Source organism: Excalfactoria chinensis, chromosome 11, assembly GCF_039878825.1.
Source record: "Excalfactoria chinensis isolate bCotChi1 chromosome 11, bCotChi1.hap2, whole genome shotgun sequence".
NCBI lineage: Eukaryota > Metazoa > Chordata > Aves > Galliformes > Phasianidae > Excalfactoria > Excalfactoria chinensis.
This window is the reverse complement of record NC_092835.1, coordinates 17,826,230-17,846,773: the sequence shown is the minus strand read 5'-3', so window position 1 is coordinate 17,846,773 and position 20,544 is coordinate 17,826,230. Positions and strand designations below refer to the sequence as shown.

General features: G+C 47.6%; 1 protein-coding gene across 1 annotated transcript; it reads right to left on the bottom strand.

Moving 5' to 3' along the window:
- Positions 1-303: 303 nt before the first annotated feature.
- AMFR (autocrine motility factor receptor) lies at positions 304-20,511 on the bottom strand. Its single transcript, XM_072346688.1, has 14 exons — positions 20,249-20,511; positions 19,846-19,938; positions 18,569-18,733; positions 16,852-17,004; positions 13,507-13,547; positions 12,648-12,780; positions 11,995-12,128; positions 10,227-10,337; positions 8,179-8,369; positions 7,607-7,710; positions 5,850-5,984; positions 4,707-4,790; positions 3,108-3,292; positions 304-1,845 (listed from the first exon to the last, which is right to left on the bottom strand). The coding sequence occupies exons 1-14, from the start codon at positions 20,438-20,440 to the stop codon at positions 1,698-1,700; spliced, it is 1,869 nt and encodes a 622-aa protein (XP_072202789.1). The 5' UTR covers positions 20,441-20,511; the 3' UTR covers positions 304-1,697.
- Between the last annotated feature and the right edge of the window lie 33 nt (positions 20,512-20,544).

Sequence of the window (20,544 nt, the reverse complement as noted above, 5' to 3'; positions counted from 1 at the left end):
AGCCAAGGTCAGGGAACGGGGCTGTGAGCACTGATGGAGCTGTGGGTGTCCCTGCTCAGTGCAGGAGTGCGAGCAGACGGCCTTTAGGATCCGTTCGCACTCAAACCGTTCTGTGATTCTGATTCTGCACCCCCAGCCAAGCTCTGCCTGCTCCACACCCAACAGCTTTCACCCCCCAGCAGGCTCTCCCACAGCCCCAGATCCATTTTATTTTCAGTCCCCCCACCCATTGCTTCTCTTCCATCTCCCCATTCACACCGTGCTTGGATTCCCATCGCACAGGAACACACGGGACTCAGCAAACAATTTCCAACACTGATCAAGATTTTATTTCACTTCTTTAAACAATAAAACCAAACAGTTCTGAGCAAACCCCATCATCTCAAAAGAAAAACCCCTGGCAGTTCACTAACAGCATCGCAAGGTAAGGCTTCCCAGAAAGTCTCACTGCACTCAATGACTTTCACCTAAACATCAAGGCCTTTCGTTAAACCCACCTTCAAACCTCCCTAAAGACCGACAGTAAAAAAAAGATACCGACGATTCTAGATAATACTGGGCTCCTTCTAAAGGGCGGCGGTACAAGGATTCACTCATCAGGAATTAAACAAGTCACAGCTGTGTAAAATCCCGCTCCGCAAGCTAGCAGTGCTGGTTCCGGGTGGACGTGGGGTCAGAAATCCCTTAGAAAGATCCTGGGTGAGCAGATGGGGCTGCACGATGCACAAGGGCCATCTGCCCTCCCGGTGCTTCTGTCTCACGGCAGAGCTGTGGGGTTAAAAATGACATAGAAAGCGTGATATCAGATATCAGAGCCATCTCCAGCCTCCACCTTGAAGTCTGTGCTGCTCCACAGTCCAAAACAGGTGGGTTCCTCAACGGGACTCCATCGGCTTTTGGTAACACCGAATTCCAGGGGCTGCAGCCTCCCCTGCGCCCCCCCCAATTATCCACTCCACTCCTCCCCGCTTCTCACTTCTTTCTGGCTCTAAAAGGAAGATAGCGCAGCTCTGGGGAGCGAGCAGATCTACAGGCCTGTCAAGTGCCAAGAGCCCAGCAACGGTGAGCAAAGTGCTGTGCGCTGCCATCGCTGTGAATCAGAGCATCACTGCACAATTAGCAACTCCATTTTTTCCTATGTTGCGTTGCCAGACAGCTTCCACCCGCCTACAAACAGACTTCCCAGCAGCACCGCAGCCAACCGACGCAGCTCCTGCCTTCACTCGGGAGGTGAGCAGAGAGCAGCTGCTCCCCTCACACAGGGTTTGCTGCCAACCCCTGCGCTTCCTTCCCCTCTTGCAGCCGCTCTCCCTGAGCCATGAACGTGCCGTGCCCTCCGACCTGCACCCGCGGCTGCTCAATTCCAACTCATCTCCCTCAGCTTCTGCTGTGCAGTCAGGCCAACGCCTCACGCAAGCAAAGAGAAATCGCACCGGTGGTTCACAGGTTGCTTTTGTCTGTGGAGGGGATCAACGTCACATAGAAAACAGTACAAAAAAGGTTAATTTGTCAGCTGTCCAAACATGATTAGACCACATGCTTTATACAGCAGAGCGGCAGCCAGCTCACTCAGCAGCACAGCTAGCTGAACTCTGAAGTGACACTTTCCTGCTGGTATAGAAAGCGCAGGGGTTTTTGTGTTTCATTTCTTTTATTCAACATTGCTCACGAGGAGGAGGAAGGAGGAGCAGTGAGCGCTATGAGTTCTGCTGCATCTGCAGTCTCCGCTCGGCGGCGGCTGCCAGCGTCCTGCGGCGCAGTGTGACCGGGTCAGCAGAGGCTCCCTCGGGCACTGAGGGCTTCTCTGCACTCAGATCTTCATCTGAGGTCTTGTTCAAGTAACGCCTGCAAGGGAAGGAAGGGAGATGAGTGAGAGCAGCCCAACCTCAGCTTGGCTCCAGAAAACAGTCGGTGCTTTCAGGAAACAAGGCAGGAGCTGAAGCACACCCAAAGCTGGAAAATACTTTGCACGGACACACTAATGATGCACTCAGACTCCGAGACCTGAGGTGAGTTTCTGACTGGGTCCCACCACTGCACCACGCAGAAGTGCAGGCAGAACCTGCAGCTCCCTCAGGACAGGGAAGGTGCTGGCAGATGGGAACTAGGGCTGCAAAGTGCCACATCATGCAGCAGTGCAAGGAAGCAGCTCCCGATACATTTCTGTGCTCAGAGACAAAACAGCAGTTGGCAATTCCACAGCTCTTGGAGCACGGAAGGAACGAGAAAACCACAAAGTCAAAAATGCTTCCATCTCACTACACATCACTTTTCAAAGCAAGCCTACCTACCAACACCCAAAGGCACCACATCCCCCACTTATTCGTATGAAGGCATTTCAGTGTATTTTTGCTGGCCTTTTCAACAGTCTCTCTGAGATAAAAATGGATGACCCTGGTTACAAATGCTAATTGGACTCGATGATCTTTAAGGTCTGTTCCAACCTCAGCAATTCTGTGGTTCTATGATTCTAAAGCTCCAAAGTTCTTTTCCTTTCTTTATTCTCTAATCCATCAACAAGATTCTAGTGAAGTTCTCCAACATGACTACAGCTCACGTAAGATAAGATTCCACATGCAATACTAGTTGAACTGGGAGAAAACAGCTGGCCACGCTCACTTTGGCAGTGCTGACCTGTTAATCAGAAGCTCTTCTGGTCTGTCAGCCCTACACAGCTCAATACCTGCTCTTGTTTTGTATTTGGAAAGCGGTGACCAACAGTGAGCTCAGCTTCAACAGCACACAGCACAGGCTGATACCCAGGCAGGCAGATTGGCTAGGAGTGTACTAGGAGACTCAGCACAACAGTGTTTCCTCACTTACTAGAAGCTGAATCTAAAGCTCACTAAAGCTGGAGAAATCGCCCTATGAGCTTTGATCAACCAATTGAGAGGCTGTGTGCTTGCTGCAACACAAGATGCTGTTTCAGAACTGGGTTTATCAGAGGCACGGGTTTTAAAGAGCACCTGAATGTGTTGCAGCAATGTATTCATCCCTCCTAATACTCTTTGCACCACCCCAGTCTTTCAGTAGCCGTAATCCATGAAACAGCCATTCTGGGAGATTAAAACCGAGTGGCCAGGCTGCAGCTTTAGGAAGGAACATACTTTCGAGCTTGCTGCAGCAATTCCTCCTTCCGCTGAACCAGCATGCGCTGCCTCTCATCAGCCGACTTGGAAAAGCGACTTCCCCTGGCCTCAAAATCTTCTGCTTCACTGGGTTCTGCCTCCACTTCGCTCAGTTCTCCCATTTCTTCCAGTCTTGAGTTGAGTTCCAGTGGCACTCTTTTGGTCTAAGAGAAAAAAGGGGGAAGTTAGGAAAAGAGGGATTTTTCTTATTCAGTTAAACATCTCAAGTCTGTGCAAAATTTGCCACCAGGGCTTCTTCACATCAAACTAACAAGCTGCAAAGAGCTGCCACTTTCTGAGGCAATGAAAGAAATGAGGCTCTCGCTGCAGCCCATCCCCTGGGCTGCTTTGAAAACCCCAGCTGAAATGCAGAACAGAGCTCATCCAAACCATGTTCAAAGAGCCTGTATTCCGTGCGCCTCACACACCATGCATGGAAGGGATCTCAGAGACACCAACGTTAATTACTCATAATTACTGCTCTTGATGTAGCTAGATTCCAGAGAGCTAACTCGATCAGCAGTGTTATTTGGAAATGCAAGTCTCACCAACAGGCAATGACGAGGCCTTCTGATATCCCTTCCCTTTTGCATTTAGAAAGCTCACTACAAAATTGCATGCAATCTGCTGTGGTAGCTTGTTTGTTGCTAGACCTTTCCAAACAGACAAGAGTCTGACTGACCACAGCAATATATTCTCCTGTCAAGAAGAAAGAGAACATCTGCAACACACCAAGTGTTTGGTTAAACACTGAGATCAAAACTGAAGAGACAGATGATAGACAGGAGTTTCCCAGAGGATGCCCCTAAGCTCCCAAGCGACAGAAGCACCAACAGAAGGGAGCTAAGCAGGTCTGTCTCCCAGGTTTGTCTCTGTGGCTGTGTAACAGGGGTGTTCAGCTCAACCCACACCAGCTGAACTGAATGCACAGAGTGCATGGTTTGGCCTGGCATCCCTGGAAAACCACTCATCCGCTGCCCTGCCAGTGTTCAAACATAAGGACCTCCCAACATTGTGGCAGGGTCAGCAGCAGCAGAGCAGTATTTCTGTGCCAAGGACATCTGCACTATGTTTGGGGTGTACGTAAAATTCCTGCATGCAGGAGAGCAGCTACAGGAGTCCCCACCCCACCACAGAACTGCACGGACTGGAAGGGACCTCTAAAGCTCACTGAGTCCAACCCCCTACTGAAGCAGCTCCCTACAGCAGGCTGCACAGGTGGGTGTCCAGCCGGGTCCTGAGTGTCTCCAAAGAAGGCTCTACCACCTCGCCAAGCAGTCTGTCCCAGGGCTCGGTCAGCCCTGAAAGAATTTCTTCTACACATTTGTGAGGAACTTCCTCTGCTCCATTTTTTGGCCACTGCCCCTCATCCTATCACTACACACCACTGAAAAGAGTCTGGCCTCATCCACTTGCCTCCCACACTTTACACGTTTATAAGCATTGGTAAGATCCTCTCTCAGTCTTCTCTAGGCTGAACCAAGCAAGGTGTATTGGCCTTTCCTTACACAGGAGATGCTCCAGGCCTTCACCATCATGGTGTCTCTGCTGGACTCCTTCTAGGATATGCCACATTACCTGGGTGACTGTCCTAGTATCATCCTGGTCAGTGCTGTGCCGCTCCACAGAACTGTTTGAAGCAGGTCTAACAGCCTCTGCTCGCTGAAACACAAACATCACGGGTTTAATGCAGCGTGTGAAATAACAAAACCAAAACAAGCCCTCTGAACACATTCAAACTCTGCCTTCTGCAGCATCGCGTGTTGCGTTCCATTTAGAAACAGATCCATTAGCAATGAACTGAAAGCACCGCGCTGAAAGAGAATTCTCTCTACTTCCCCGCACGTAGGCTGAACCTGCACTCCAGATAACAGCACTATCAGATGTGCACGCAGCCAGAATTTAGTATTCTTATTAGCAGAACCATTGTCCCCAGTCTGCTTTACTGAGATGTGCTATCACTAATTAAGAACAAAGCATCCTTTTGCCATCTACTTTCTTTGTGGAAAACCTTCCTAAATGGTACAGTTCAATCATCCGTCAGCAGAGAAATCAACTGGAAATGTTCTAAAGCTTCTGCACACGAGCAATGGAGAAGAGCTGCTTTCACTGAACAAATATTTGTCTCCATTTAGGACATTTTTAATACATATTTTTGATATGTGACTGAATATACTGCATTTATGGAGCTCCAGGCAGAGGAAAAATTAACCCCAGGGTGTTTTCTCACTAGCATTCAGCACTGCATCATGCATCTGTGACTGCACAGGAAAGCACTCGATGCATCCTGCAGTCCAATTGCACCACCAGGGACAGCCCTCAGCCCCCTGGTGACAGTTTCCGGCTCTTCCACTTAAAGAAAGTGTCCTGCATTAAACTTGGACAATGCTAAAGCACAGCTGAGAGCCACCCTAATACATAAAAGGGCCCTTCCAAGAGCTATGGCGAAGAACAGATGTCTGTACCTCAACCATACACAACAGTGTGTGGTTCAGCGTTCTGATCAAGTCAGACTTTGCAATGTGAAGATACAACACATGCCAGACAGCCAAAACCGGTCTGCATCTTCCAACTGCAACATCTTCACACAGGTCAAATCCGAAGAGTAACAGCGCACAGAGCTCAGCTGGGCTCACTGTGCTTTTACCTGATGCCACTCACCCCTACAAGCTCAGTCCATACGTCAGACAGACATTTCAGCTGCACAGTCCCATGACTTACCTGTGTTGGGAAAGGCACCTGGACGCGCCCTTCCAAGATGTTGTCGGTGGTTATCTCCACAGAACGGGTCAGCTGCAGATCCTGCAGAACTACGTGATAAGGAACTTGAGGGAACATCTCTTGAATCTGGTGGGCCTGGAGAAAGCAAGGTTTGTACAGGCAGTACTAGGGATACATAAAATTAGCTGGTAAGTGTCTCACTAGAAACTGGGAAAGAAAAGGAACTGCTCAAAATTGAGGTTATAATAACTCATGTGCAGGAAGAGAAAAAATGAAGGGGAAAAAACCCACGCTGACAGTGATTTGCAGGGCAATACTTTGACTTCACTGAAGCCAACAGCAAAACTACAACCTCTACGGAGGCACCACATGGTCCTGAAAGTGTACGTTCCTATTCCCTGAGGCACATAGATAGATAAAGGCTTCAAAAGATTCCCAACAATTATTTTGCAACAGCACCTTTAATAAAGATCTATTGAAAATTCAGGCACTGCTGAAAGTTAGATGAACATTTAAAACAACACCTAAATAAAATCGTTTTTCTCTGCCCCAGATGGTAAGGCCCTGTGGAAGAGGTTTTAATCTCATACTCTCTCTTGCCACCCTGCCTTACAGACCAGCTTTCATACAGTCTGAAAGCTCTGAAAGTTACATGGGAAAAAACTGAGCACACCAAATAAAACTGAGTACAGGGTGTCTGAAAAGCAAAGCAAAAAACTGCACCAGCTGACAGTGTGCTGAAACACAACCAACAGCAGCAAACTCTGTTGTACCTATCTGTGACCAAAACAACTGATGCAGCATTCCAGCTCTCAGTCTTTCCCATGAAATACATCCCTGGGGTTTTTATTCAGTAACACAAAGAACTTTGCTTCATTTCAGTGGCTTGCTAACTTTGCTTTTCCCTTAAAGCAGACATTTCAATATAATTTGCTACTTCAAATAATGCAGCGCTAAATCATTACTTATCCTTAACAAAAACCCATTTGTGCAATTCTGTCCTGTAAAAAAACCTAAGTTGACTTTAGGTGGAGTCCCTGCATTTTCACTTGAGATCTGCCAACACCTTCCCATCCCCTGACCCCAACCCCCAAATAATTGTGGCCTTATGCTGTTGAGGCTTCAACAATCATGAAGGCTTGGAAAGGCCTCTCACTGTGAAAGTTTTGTCACCTTCACATGATACCACACTGAGCACTCACTGACTTACAGCACACAGCAGCCTGAAGAACTCAAAAGAAATGCCAGTTCTTAACTAAAGAAATTCCATAATGCCACCTCCTTCTCTTCTTGTACTAGAGAGCTTATTCATGGTCAAATCAGGGACTTCATCCTCAGCACTGCTATCATCGTCATGAATCAGTAAGTCACTTGTGCTACAGTGAGCCACATAACCAACCAACAGCCACATCTTTGGATTACTCTGACCCTTCGCTACTAGAAGTTGTGAGTGAAGCCGAGTGCTAAAGGAAAGCTAAAGTCACATCAGTCAAGCTAAGAAAAGGTCCATCCATCTACACCTACATCCTGTAGAAAGTACATACAATTTTTCTCCATCACTTACTTACCCTTTGTGTTGGCACATCCAAAACAATCTACAGTGTTGAAATGAAGCTTCTCACTCAGAAGGTAACTTCCATGTGACACCCAAGCACTGCTCTGACTTCCTTCCCCTTCTGTTCTCTATCCACATGCACCCCTTTCCCCCAACAGCACAAACAGGAAAACTGAGGTCCAAACCAGCCAGGCAGCCTTACCATAGCGTTGAGCTGGGAGTTGCTGGCTTGTGTGATACCAAGGATGTTGGTAGTATGCATCACTTCTACTGAAAAACTCGGCAGCCAGCTGGCAATTCGAGAGCCTAAGGATAAGAAATCACAAGGGAAGTCAGGCACACGCACAAGAGGTTCTCAGCAGGCAAAGTACAACTACATGTATTTAATGCAAGTAATCATGTTTCCAAAGGGCACATACAGGGAGTTCTCACTGCAGTCTTCCCCAAGGGTGGATGGAGCAAATCAGTGACTGCTCCTAGCAGATGCTGTCACAGAGGCTTAACAAGCTGAGGGCCAGAGGATCATGAAAACAAGACTCTCTTGTTCCCAGTAGAGGGAAAATTAAAATAATCCAGAACCAGATTCAGTTCTGGAATATGCTAATAACTCCAGCAATGTTGCTAAAAACAGGCCTGTTTCTAACCAACTGATCCCAGAGCAGGTCAGGTCCAACTGGCCTGCACCACAGAAAGAAAAGAACGTTCTCCTACAGAAGGCTGTTCCCTTTGCTTTTTTGGGTCAGCAGCATCAGCTGTCAGATCTGCTCAACTCACCATCAAAGTGGAAGAAGTGATTGTGCTGGTTCAAGCGTGGTCTGCCTTCTGCTACTGCCACTGGGACCAGGTTCTCATCCAGATTCTCCCTCTGGTGATCCTCCCTCACATGATGGCTGTCAGTGATATTAAGAGACATTCTGCACGTTGGGCAAGATGTGTCTTGTTCAAGCCAGGACCGCAGGCAGGAGCTAACAGGAACACAGTAACATTATGGTAAGTTTGCAGCAATTTTCCATCGCATCATTATCACAAGTACTTCAAGTAGCTGCAGCATATTCTGCACAGAGCATTAACACGTACACACAGACTGCTCAGAGATCATTTGCAAGGTACGCCTGATGATCTCCCAATGACTGGCTGTGTTTCTTTTCCTTCCAGCTGAAAATACTCAAGTGGTTCAGGTTTTATAAACAAGCTTGCAAATTTACCCCCAAACTCAACCAGCGCAAGCATGACGGCTGCCTGGCTCAAAACAAGCAAGTTCAGCCTGGAAAGAGGGAACAAAGTGCCCTTTCTCTCACCATCTCGAGCTGAAAAAGGGCAAACAGCAACTGGGCAAATATTTAAAAGATACAGATAAACCTTCATAGCAGCTCTGCCAGAGCAATGAGGACAGAAACCTTCAAAGCTCCAAAGTATTTCTGAAAAGAGTCATCAGCCAAACCATCACAGTGCGTACAGCTCTGGAGCTTTATCAATAGATTAATACAATCCAGCATCTGCCACTGCAGCATCACCTGATTCTGAACATTTGCTGTCTTGTAGAAAGAGAGAGCTGTTTGAAATGCAGATTTAAGCACTCAGAGCTGTGCTGTGGTTACCTATTTTTGACATACCATCCAAAGCCATCTGGTGTAATACGTTCCCTCCCTAAGAGCACCAGTGAGGTGAAGGTAACTGAGCTTCAGAGAAAAAAAATACAAAAGGGTCATTTTAGATACAGAGAAGACAAATTTCTGATGAGGAGACCCTGTGCTTCTCAAGTGCTCTGGGGGTGATTAAATATTCATTGATTCAGCAGCTCTGGAAGAGGTTTCTGCTACTGAGGCAAATTATCTCATTAGAGACTTCTTGGAACACAGATAAATATTTATGGCAAGGTTGTCACAAATGACAACAAATTAGCACACGGATTCTAACCTCTGCTCTGACAGAAAAGTAAGAAGCTGTTTGAAGAAAAGAACCTGCTCGGATTCACAGGGAGAATTTAATTGACCGTGCACGTTAACCAAATGGCACTCCAGAAATTCCCACCTTCAGTCCCATCCTTCCTTTTACCTTTACACATAAATGTAAAAATCCATGCACTGCTACAAAAGATCTAAGGTAAGGTGCATCTAAGGAGCACTCTACCTCCACAAGCACCTATTGTGACTCACTACCAACCGAGTGCAAGAAACAGGGCAGAGAACCATCCTCCGGTGAGAGCTTCCCAGCCCCAATTAGCAGTGCCTGGTGACCTCCCCAGCTGGTTTGTTTGTTTAAACTCTTTCATACACAGCCCTGAGGGACTCAGCCCCCAGCAAAACCACCTTATCAGACACAAACTCCACAAATGTCCTGGAGCACTCACTGCCATGCTGTACAAAGAATATTTGCTGTTTTTCTCCTTAAAGTTTATCAACTGATGAGTATATAAGGATCTAACTCCAATTTTCCTTCACTGCCTGAAAACCAACACACACTCATGGAAGAAGCAAAGCCTGAGACCAACAGAGGGGAAAAAAAGAAAGCCTATTTTACCAAGTATTTCCACAGCCAAGGCAGGGCACAGACTTGCAACTGAGATACCATAGCTCAGTACTACCTGTGTAGCAGCTGACAACACATATACTCTTAGTTCAGAGGAAAGAAGGCAGCAAATGAAACAGCTCCAACATGGAAGCAAATGCTACTTTTGCTCTGTAATTAGAAGCAAACCAAGAGGGCCCAGGCAGTAAGCAACCACAGCTCGGCTGACAGTCGGCTGCTTGTCACCCTGCTCTAAGTGTCACTCTTGCCCCACATAACCCCTCTCCCCAGGCCCTGCAGCCCCAGCAACACACTTGTGGAAGAGATGGCCGCAGGGGAGCTTGCGCGCGGATTGCATGGAGTCCCAGCAGATGGCACAGTCGTCATTATTGACTGCCAGCTCCTCAGGTGTTGCAACTGCAAACCTACAAAAGGAAGAGACAGAAGTAATGATTACCCCAGCGCAGCACGGCCTTCTGCCTAAAGAATTCTGCACTGAGGAAACCTTACCCTTCACATTCATTTTTCCTCGAGGGATGCGTGCTAGGATGTTTGTTACCTTTTCCATAACCAGAACTCATGCTGCAAAGGAAAACTATCATACACATCCCTCCCATGCTTTCTTACAGTTTCTATTGGCACATCTTGCATACACCCTAAGCTCAAATAGCTCTGACTTACTGTCTTCCAAGGAGCATGATCATTAGGTCGAGAACCTCAAGTTATAACCTGTATAGATTTGGCTTATGTCATTTTTCTAAATGAGCTTTAATAGCTGTACCCATTAAAATGTCTTCCTAAGTACTTCTGGTTTGACAAATTTTGCCCTCAGATTTCACCAACCTCTACTTGTCTTTGAATTATTATATGTTTAATCTACAGTGCCGTGCAAGTATCTATTGCACAGTACCCAAAGGCAAACAGTGCAGACAGTACAGAGATGAGTGGCTCAACATTTTGCAGTACAGCCACTGTGCAATACACCCAAAAACAAACTACACAAACACACAAAGTTTGCTTGTCTGCTGGCAGATTCATCAAGAAGTCAGAACATGGTTTTTCCAAAACAATCAGGTTGATGAGAACACATTAAGTCATCAGACAAGATGCCCAAAATATTTACAACTCAAAATGGCTTTGAGATCAACGTAAAGGGTTCAGCAGCTGCACTACTGGAAAGGAATAATGTACTGTGGATGAACTTGGCTATGTGGCTCTTAACCTGGTACGATAGCACTACCTGCCCTTTTGCAAAGAAAACACTGTGAATCTCCAGGGAAGACTGTTCTATCTACCTGGAGCACAGCAGGCATCAGAGCTGGTCAAGTCCACCAGAGTTTAAAATGAAAACGGTACAGCAACATACAGAAAAACTCCCTGTTGCTCTTCATTTTACTGAGGATACAGCTGAACTATGGCAACAAGGGATCAGAGATGGAGCAGCATGTGGCACACTCGGAGTTTTTAGCAGGCCTCTCCACTTCTCTACATTGTCTTGGTACAGGGGGATGGCCTAAAGTAATCCTGAACGGCCCTCAGCTCTGCTCCAGGTGCAAAGCTGGCTTGAAGTTGGCCTCATGTTTAATGAACAGGTTGTTTTTTTTAATTAATATTTTGATTAAATTTCTGGCAGTAACTGAACGACACGGCCTGAGGAAATTAGAAGCATTAATTTCCATCAGAGCCAAAGGCAATACATGAAGCAGGCTGAGCTCTGCAGACCTTACACCACCCCTACCACCTAGGGCAGTACATAAGGGCAAACAGAAGAAATTCTGGACTGAAGAGTTCACTTGTGATCAGCATTACTTGTACAAAAGCAGGATGTCTGGTAAAAGTCAGCCCTGTGTATCTGTTAAACCGAGACAGAGAGTCCCTTGTCACAAGTACAACGGAAGCAAAGACTGTAAAAACACACAGTCTAGAGCAGGAACATTTCAGAGCAGGTTTTGGAAGACAGCATCTCTCCAGCTCACAACATACCATCGTGTATCAAAGGAACATAAGAGAACCCCCAACTTCTTGTCTGGGCTCTTCTCCCCACAGCACAATGTACACCCTAGAGCAAGCAGGTCAGCTCACCGGGCCTCCATGTTTCCAACCACACGCAGGTAGTTCTTGTGCCGCCGAATCCTTCTCTGGACCTCGTGGAACAGGTAGCGCAGCTGCATGAAGATCACCAGGCTTGCCATCGACAGCCAGATATTGCCAAACAGCTTTGGGGGGGGGGAGAGGGAAACAACAGCAGGGATCAGAAGTGGGAACCGGGAGGCAGTCACAAGAAACCGTATCCGTGCTTAAAAGAAGAACCCAGGAAATCAGTTCTTCTGTTAAGAACATCCAAACTAACCACACTTGTTCACAGGAAATGCTGCTCTTCACCCCCTCAACCACCACCTGAAAAGCACAGCATTCACAACCAGTAGAAATGGTGTTCAAACCCTGTTTGTCTGAATGCCCCCTGCTGCCACTGAAAATAATTCCACCTGATTGCTCAATAGTAAAGCCAATTAAACAGGTAATTACACAGTAGTTAATACTCCATAACAAAGTTATTTATGAAGACTGCAATTACACAGGAGGAAATAATGCCAGAAGCCCCACACTACACTTTCCTCTTCATTCACTGAACTTCTCTACAACACGAAATAAGCAAAACAAAAATGCATATTTGAAATACCCAGCACCCACTGTTTTAAGGCAAGGTATTCAGCATTATCTGCAGTGCTCCATACCAGCATATGGATATGATGCATCAAGTCCAGCGAAAGCAAGGTCAGCTCCATGACAAAATCCGTGTAGTACACATATGTGCCTTTACCTTCCCACGTTCCTTCATGGTTGAGATCCCAGAGATGAATTACATATCTGCAAGAGCACAGACACTAACTTTACTTGCTGGTTTTCATTAGCTAAAATCTCTAAGTTATTTATTCTTCTGGATTGGATTCTTTGCCCTTCGTAGGCCCAGCACTTTCTTTGTTTTCTCTACTTTTACTGGTTTCAAACAGCAATATCTGACAAAGGCAAAAAAGCAGCCAGTGCTCGGCCCACATTGGCACTACATATACCACCACAAGGCACAACAGTGTTCACTAAACTCCTGTGCTCTCTTACAGCCCCTTTTGAGATGACAGTACTGCATGCTGCAGACCCACATTGCTCAGCCTCTGAGGTGTGTCTCAGGTGAGGCATTACAGCTTAATGACAGACCCAGAAGGCTGGTGGTGACCTGGACAAAGAGCTTTTGCTCCTTATGTCATGCCCTACATACGCCTTGCAGATGCATGAGCTTGCTGCTTCTCTAGAGCAAAAGCTAGAAAGATCAGGATCTTAAAAGAAACACAGTATGATGGTATCAAGGAGCATAAATCAACCCCCAAACAGCAGTGCCAATCCATTTTAATCCATGTCTTAAGCACTGCTCTATTAGCAGCCTCTAAAGCAATCCATGCACTGTAGAACTTCCATTTCAAAAACAGGAGGGGCCTGTCCCCAAATACACATTTGCAATGCAGCAAGGTGACTGCATACAGCTCTTACATCCACACCATGTGCACAAACTTCTTGAGCAACCACCACAGCAGTACTCACCGCAAAATCACATGAGCAGTTCTGACTGTCACCAGCAGAGACTGCAAAAGAGGAAACAAAGATGTTAGCAGTGTTCTGGCCTGGTTAGCTGTGCTGAGTGCTGAAGCACACGGTGCATTCAGAGCAGCATGAAACCTTGTGAAACAGCTGTGTGCACAACATACCTGTCACAACCTCTGTAGGTTAAGTACAGAGAACATAAGTGAGCACACCAGAAAGCACAGGAAAACAGTAGTCTGAAGACAAACCAGCAGAAAGGTGCATTTCTAGACAACCCATGCACTTTGCCATGGAAGAACCACAGCCCCATCACCCCTCTCAGCTGTGGGGCCCTTTGTTGTGCCACACCACAGGAGCAGAGGGGCAGGATGAACTCCCAGCCTGCCCACAGCCCCCCACAGCTAGCAGCTGTCAGGAGGTGCCACAGCACAGGGGATTCACAAGGAGTGACAGCACACCCTGCCTGCAGAGCTGCCTGCTGGCACAGCTTCAGTGCTGGCATTCAAGGCAGCAATGGAATAAAACCTCACAAAAACTAATGTGCCACTGTAGCAATGAAGGTGTTCGGAATGTTTTTCCACTCTGTCCAAAGAAGGGCTTTAGAGTAAGACACACAAATCAAACAGCACAGAAACAGCTACAAATGTAGCAGCAGCTGACCCTGCGCTGCTCGGCACAGACACCTTTCCCCAAACAGAACTCAGCACTCAGGCTGCTCTATGGGGCTATCAGACTCCCCTCTGCCTCCCCCCCCCCGCATTCCAAATGTGGGTCAGAGAAAGAGACTCAGCTCTGTTCTCAGGGTTTTGGCTTTGAGGAAACCACAGAGGAAAAGCAAACACATCCCAGTGCTCACCACACAGGCAGTGAAATGGAACAACAGCCTGAGCTGTGGGTGGATGCAGCACAGAGCACAGAGTGATGTCAGAACCATGACACGTGGCAGGAAGTCTCCAGCAAGGAAGATGTTTCACAGCAGGAAATCTGAAGATTTTTACAGCTTTGAAGAGGTTAAAACCTAAGTCAGCATCTGGAATCTGGCATTCCAATTCTTCCCTCCAATCCACCGTTCTGCTGCCAAGACATTTTGGTGCTGGTTAGCAAGGCAACAGCACAGAAAGCGCAGCACTGCACCAGCAGCGACCCAGCTTGGCGGCCTGAGGAGCTGTCAGTGATGGCACACAGGGCAAACTGCTCCACGCTGCACTCTGCTCCCCAGAGGATGCAGCACAGGGCAGGCCAGAGCTGCCAGCTCTGCTCTGCACGCTGACACGCACTGCTGGGAGGCACTGCACAGTGAGCACTTGCAGTCAGGGGAGAGATGAATCGTTTACTGCAGCTTAATGTAATTAGATACACTCTAACAGAATACATTTGGCAGGGCCCCTCTGGAAGCCACCACCAGGAACACATTTCAGCCTTCAGTCTTTAATGCTCTTTTACCGAGAGCATGAGGACCACGAGGTGTCACTACCAGCTCCTGGAAGAAACCTGAATGTTTGAATCCACCACCACGAGTGTTGGCTACTGAAGTCAAAGGAACTCCCCACAGTCACCCACAGAGGGCATATTGAAGAGATGCAGGAAGGGACAGGATTAGACAGTTCCAAATGGAAAGGATTAAATGGATAAGAATTCTTTTCCTCATAAGGAGTAGGAAAAAGATCTGCAAAATTATGGGTGATGTGAAGAAGAGTAAGCAGGGAACAGTTCTTTGCTATTTTTCATCACCAATGTATCACACAATAGCTAGGGAATAGGGACAGTACCAGCTGGTGAGTCCCAGCAACTGGAAGAGCTCATGTGCGCACGGAATTCATTGCACTCGGACTCTGCACAGGCCAAAGTATAAATTAGGTCAATGAACGACCAGACAACCTCCCAGAGCCCACCCACAGCCACCAAACCCAGCCTGCTGCACACCCTCGGTGTTCTGAGAGAAGCAGGATAGGGCAGGAGACCCATTCCTATACATCCTCCACAGCATAGAGGGCAGCATGGAACTGTGGCTCGGCTGAGGACCATGCACCAACACTCTCCACTGTCAACAAACAGACACAACAGCTGTAGTGAATACATCAGCACCAGGCAGGCAACTCTTGGAAACCAAAACACTCCTGATAAACCTCCCCCATGCAGGCACAGGGCAGATACACCGTTCTGCTGAGCCAAGATACGAGATGCAGCATTAACGAGACAACACCTATTAGAGAGAGCAGTAAATCTTCCAGAACTACAAATCCAGCCCTGCAGCGTGTTCTCCTATTTAAGAGAAAATACACAGTTGTGCCCAGTAACTGAGCATCATATCATCCTGTTTATGGGAAGCTGCTGATCTCAGCCTGAACCTCTGACTGACCACCTGAGGCAAGCAATGAGTCAGCCTGGCTGCACCTCTCCTAGATCCCATTTAAGGGCTGACTGACACTGAGGAAGGATCTCTTTCTCCTTTGTGAGTTTTACTGCAAGCCTTCAACTTCGGTGAGCATTTCCACTTACTACAGATTATCTTTCCATCACGATAATCTTTCTTAACGAAACATCTGTTCAAACCTCTGCTTACCTATTGACTGTACAACTGTACATCCTGCTATCAGCTGATTGCTAATTCCAAGTAGAAATTCCAGGTAGCAGAGAAGAAAAACAGATCTTAGGTGTTATTTGTTGCCTGAACCAAGGATGCACCAGCGTGACTCAGTTGCAGTGACAGTGGTTACCACCCCTTCACTTGTCACTTCCTCAGGCATAGTGCAACAACCAGAACATCACAAGCACGTTGACTTCACCCCACAAACACATGGACGTGTACTTCACAAACAGCCTGACATTTACAGAGGTGCACAAACACAGATTGCTCACCTCACCTGAGATGCAACTACACAAACAAATCCCATGGGCATGCCTTAGGGAAAGGACGTTAGTTGCAACCCTTTTAGGGAGAAATGAAACAGAAAATACAGCCTCAAGGGAACAGCTGAAGCGCACATTATGTGTACACTCTGTCCCTCTCCCTAACTGCCATTTCAACTAAGCCTTCTCGCAATGCTCACAAAGCACAGCCATTATTTTTTCATACACTGCCATCTGATTTCAGCATCATCTTACAGATTTATCTTCTCATTCCCTTCTTCAGACAAAGAGTATCTGCAGGCTTAATCTCTGAACAGAGAAAGAATAAGCATCTGACAACTATCCTAAAACAGGAGAGGGGCTCGGGTGCATCTTCAGAACTACTTACTGAGGGAAACAAAAAGAAAACCCACCATGAGCCACGGAATGTCACACAGCCCCAGCTGAGGAGTGAAAAGCAGAGCAGAAACAACACCATTATGAAAGCAGTCTCACCTCTGCTGCCATGAAAGCCAGGGTGTGCATCCCATGGGTGTAGCCAATAACACCGCAGACAACTGCCAGCCCACAGCAGGACAGCAGCATGGCGACAAGCAGGGTCAGGACTCTGATGTGGCTGCTCATGGGTGTTGTCGGAGAGAAGGACAGCTGCAGCACAAACACATAAGTACATAACAGGTTTGAATTAGCACTTCATCCTCCCTACCCTTCATGTTCACTTCCCCAGACAATTTTTCCTTCTTTTGTTTCCAGAAGAAAATCAGTTTCACGACCTCAACCACACATCATAGTAATACTCGCTGTGGAATAAAGCTAAAGGGACACACCACCACAAGGCATCACTCACCTCCCTCTCATTTACATTCACAGGGTTTTCTGAAGTCAGAAAGGATCATTTTGATTATTTGATCTAATGATTAGGTCACTTGTGTGATAAAACCACAGGCTTTTTCTCACCCAATAGTTTCTGCATCAAATCCACAGTATCTGCTTAGGATGAGCTCAACACCAAAAGAATGAGACACCACCCTCCAAAAACACCTGCAGCTACAGACTGTTGAACAGAGCCCACTGAAAATGGTCTCATTCAACAACATATATAATATATTCATCATCTAAGCTACCTTGACAGTACGCTACACCTAGATCAAGTCAAAAGTTACTAAAGAGGGGTCCATGTCCGTATTTTCAGGGCAGGAAGAACAAGATAAGGAAAGGAGTTGCCCAAGGCTTCACCCCACTCTGATTAAAATCGACTCCCATGTTTTCCTCTAAAACCAATTCCTTCTTCCCTGTTTACATTCAGTTCAGTTTCTCATCCAGCTGAGTCTACAAGGCATATAACACTAGTGTAATTTGTCCAAACAAAGAACTGTGATACATGCTTTGAAGGAAGAAGAGGATAATAATAAGGATTTCTCCCCACATGAACTTTGTTCTCTTACAACTCTCTGAACAAGCCCAGGACTACCCAATGACCGCCTGGTTCATTCCATTCTCAATTTCCCTAGCCCCAGCCCATCTCATCTCAAGTTTGGTGCTCAGCTCCTTGTGAGGTGACAGGCATTACTGGATATTAATAACAAAATAAAGGAATTACAGAACTACCAGGAGGAAATTCATGGATCCAGATTAGTTCAAACTTTCTTATTCCAGGATGGAGGAGCTGAGGAAAACACGCATGCATTGTTGATGCTTAAAGAACAAGACTTACTGTCCAATTTCCTATTCCATCCTCCTTGCCTGGCTTTCACTTCCTGGTCTCCCTACCAAATTTACAGAAATTGCACACAGCTTATGAAGAAAGTTGTGCTGTGTGTCGTAAAGGCTTTGGGACTCGGCACTGGGTAGATGTAAGTGAGCGACAGATTAGTCGCAAAGGGCACCATTCTAAGGGAAGTTCTGCTCTCCAGATTTCTCCACTAAGAGCAATGAAGAGAGGACACAAAGCTATGCAGCAGTAATTATGGGGCACGTATATGGAACAATTCATTAAAGAGAATAAATATCTTCAGCTCTACTTATCTGATGAGAAAACTGAAGGAGTAAGATTGACACGGCATTCCAAAGCAATCATTTGAAGCTAGCAGAAGGTGCATTCGCTCTACACCTCAGGTGGGGAAGAGGCCTAAATGATCTGCTTGCAACCTATCCTAACCCAGTGCCTCTAAATTTGTAAACCCCAAAAGAGAGCCCTTAAATCAAAACTTACGTATTCAAAGCGATCCTTACAGAGCTGGACCATGAGATGAAGAAACACAAGCCCGGAGAACCAGAGGCACCACATGACCACTTCTTCCACTGTCTGAACATTCAGCACACCAAAAATGAAGATGAACTTGTAGAAGATGAAATTCCAGAACTTATCCTTGAGATGCTGAAAAGAGGCACTCAGTTACTATGGAGAGAGCACTGACAATCCACACGTTTTGTTAAAGAACACAATGAAACCACCAGAAGGTCAGTTAAGACATGCCCAGAATTCCTTCCCGATGCTGACAGTGTTGGTTCACCAGCGACAATAACCAGCCTGCCCCTGGAGCACACTCTCACTATCCAAAAACGAATGAATCCAGTCACTGCCTCTCACTTCAGTTTTTAAAGAGAGGAGAAACCCTGGGAATTATCACCGGTTAAAATTCCACATCCTCACTGTCAACATGTATGACCAAAAAACAAGTGTGACCGAATGGCCTGCTTGTTATATACTTCACTCAAAGGCTCTGAGGGAGTGAATCACAGATACAACAGGCTTTGAGGGACCTGTGGCTATTCACAAAGCCTCATGTGCTCCACGTGCCGAATCACAGCCTGATTTTTCCTAGAGAACTATGTTTACACGCTTATTTATAAGATGCCTACTATCCCAACCACTGCTGCTGCGTTTATCTTTTGCAGGATCCTGCTTTTAAAAAGCCTGAGCTGTAACGGTCCTCTAGCTGTGCTCTGACAGACCTTCTCTCCCATGATATGTCGGGAATGAGCAGCATGAGCCTTCCGTCCTGGCCACATGCATGCCATCGCCTCCATGTCTGAAGCTGGAGAGCACCCATACTTGTGCAGCACTCAGGGTGCAGAGCAAGGCATGTGAGTTAGCAGCACTGGCACTTCCCTATCTGTGAAATGCAGTGGAGAAATGTCACCATATATAAGCAAAACAGGGAAGAAAACAGATGTCATGAATATCCTGAACTGAGATGGGCTTGTAAGAAATCTGGCAAAGGGTTTGCAAGTTGACCCCGGGCTCATAAAATACCATTAAACAACAGAGAAGTTCCCTCCAGAAAAAAACTGGTAGCCTCTAACCGCAGATACAGCAGCTAACAGCAAAGGGTTTCCTGGGGAGATCATTTTCTACACGGTGCTATTGGACAGCACGCTCAGCACCGAGAACTCAGAGGTAGGGCTGAAATTTGTTTTAAAGCTGACTTATACCGTGTATTCAGCAATTCCACGTAGGAAACACAGCAGTGTGCTGTGCTGCCTTACCTGCCTCTCGCTGACGCGCAGCGGGCCGAACACCACGCGTTGGATCAGCTTAGCGACCAGCATCAGGACACAGCACGCCGTGTTCACCAGCACCTGCACGGAAACAAAGCAGTCAGCGACGGATCCTTCTGCCCCGCTCCGCGAGGGAGGGGAGGCAGGAGCCGAACAGAGCCGGCCTTTGTGCGCCGTAACCCTGCCCTCTGTACGACACGGGGCCGATCGCTCACCTCGCTTCTTTCTAGAAACGCGAACCCCCGCCCGGCAGAGCGCCCGGCAAACAAAGCTGCCGCTCGGCGAGGAGCCGCTCGCCCGGCCCGGCCCGTTCTAGCGCTAAGGGCCTCGACGTCGGCACGCGGAGCACGACTGCAGCCCCCGGCGGCCCCCGCCCGCCGCCCCGGCTCACCCAGACGCAGAGGCTGTCGGACAGCAGGTAGTAAGCGACGTCCAGGGCCCGCGGCCCGCCCGCCCGCTGCTCGCCGGCCGCGCTGAGGGCGCGCTGGGCGCTGAAGGCGGCGGCCAGCAGGGCCAGGCCGCTGAGCGCCGCGTACGTGCGCAGGCTGGGCCAGGGGAAGCGCTCCAGAAACAGGAGCGGCATCGCGGAGCCCCGCGGCCGCCGCCGCCGCCTCTCGGCCCCGCTTCCTGCGGCCTTCCGCCCGCCCGCCGGCACCGCCCCTCCGCCCGCACCGCCCCGCGCTGAGT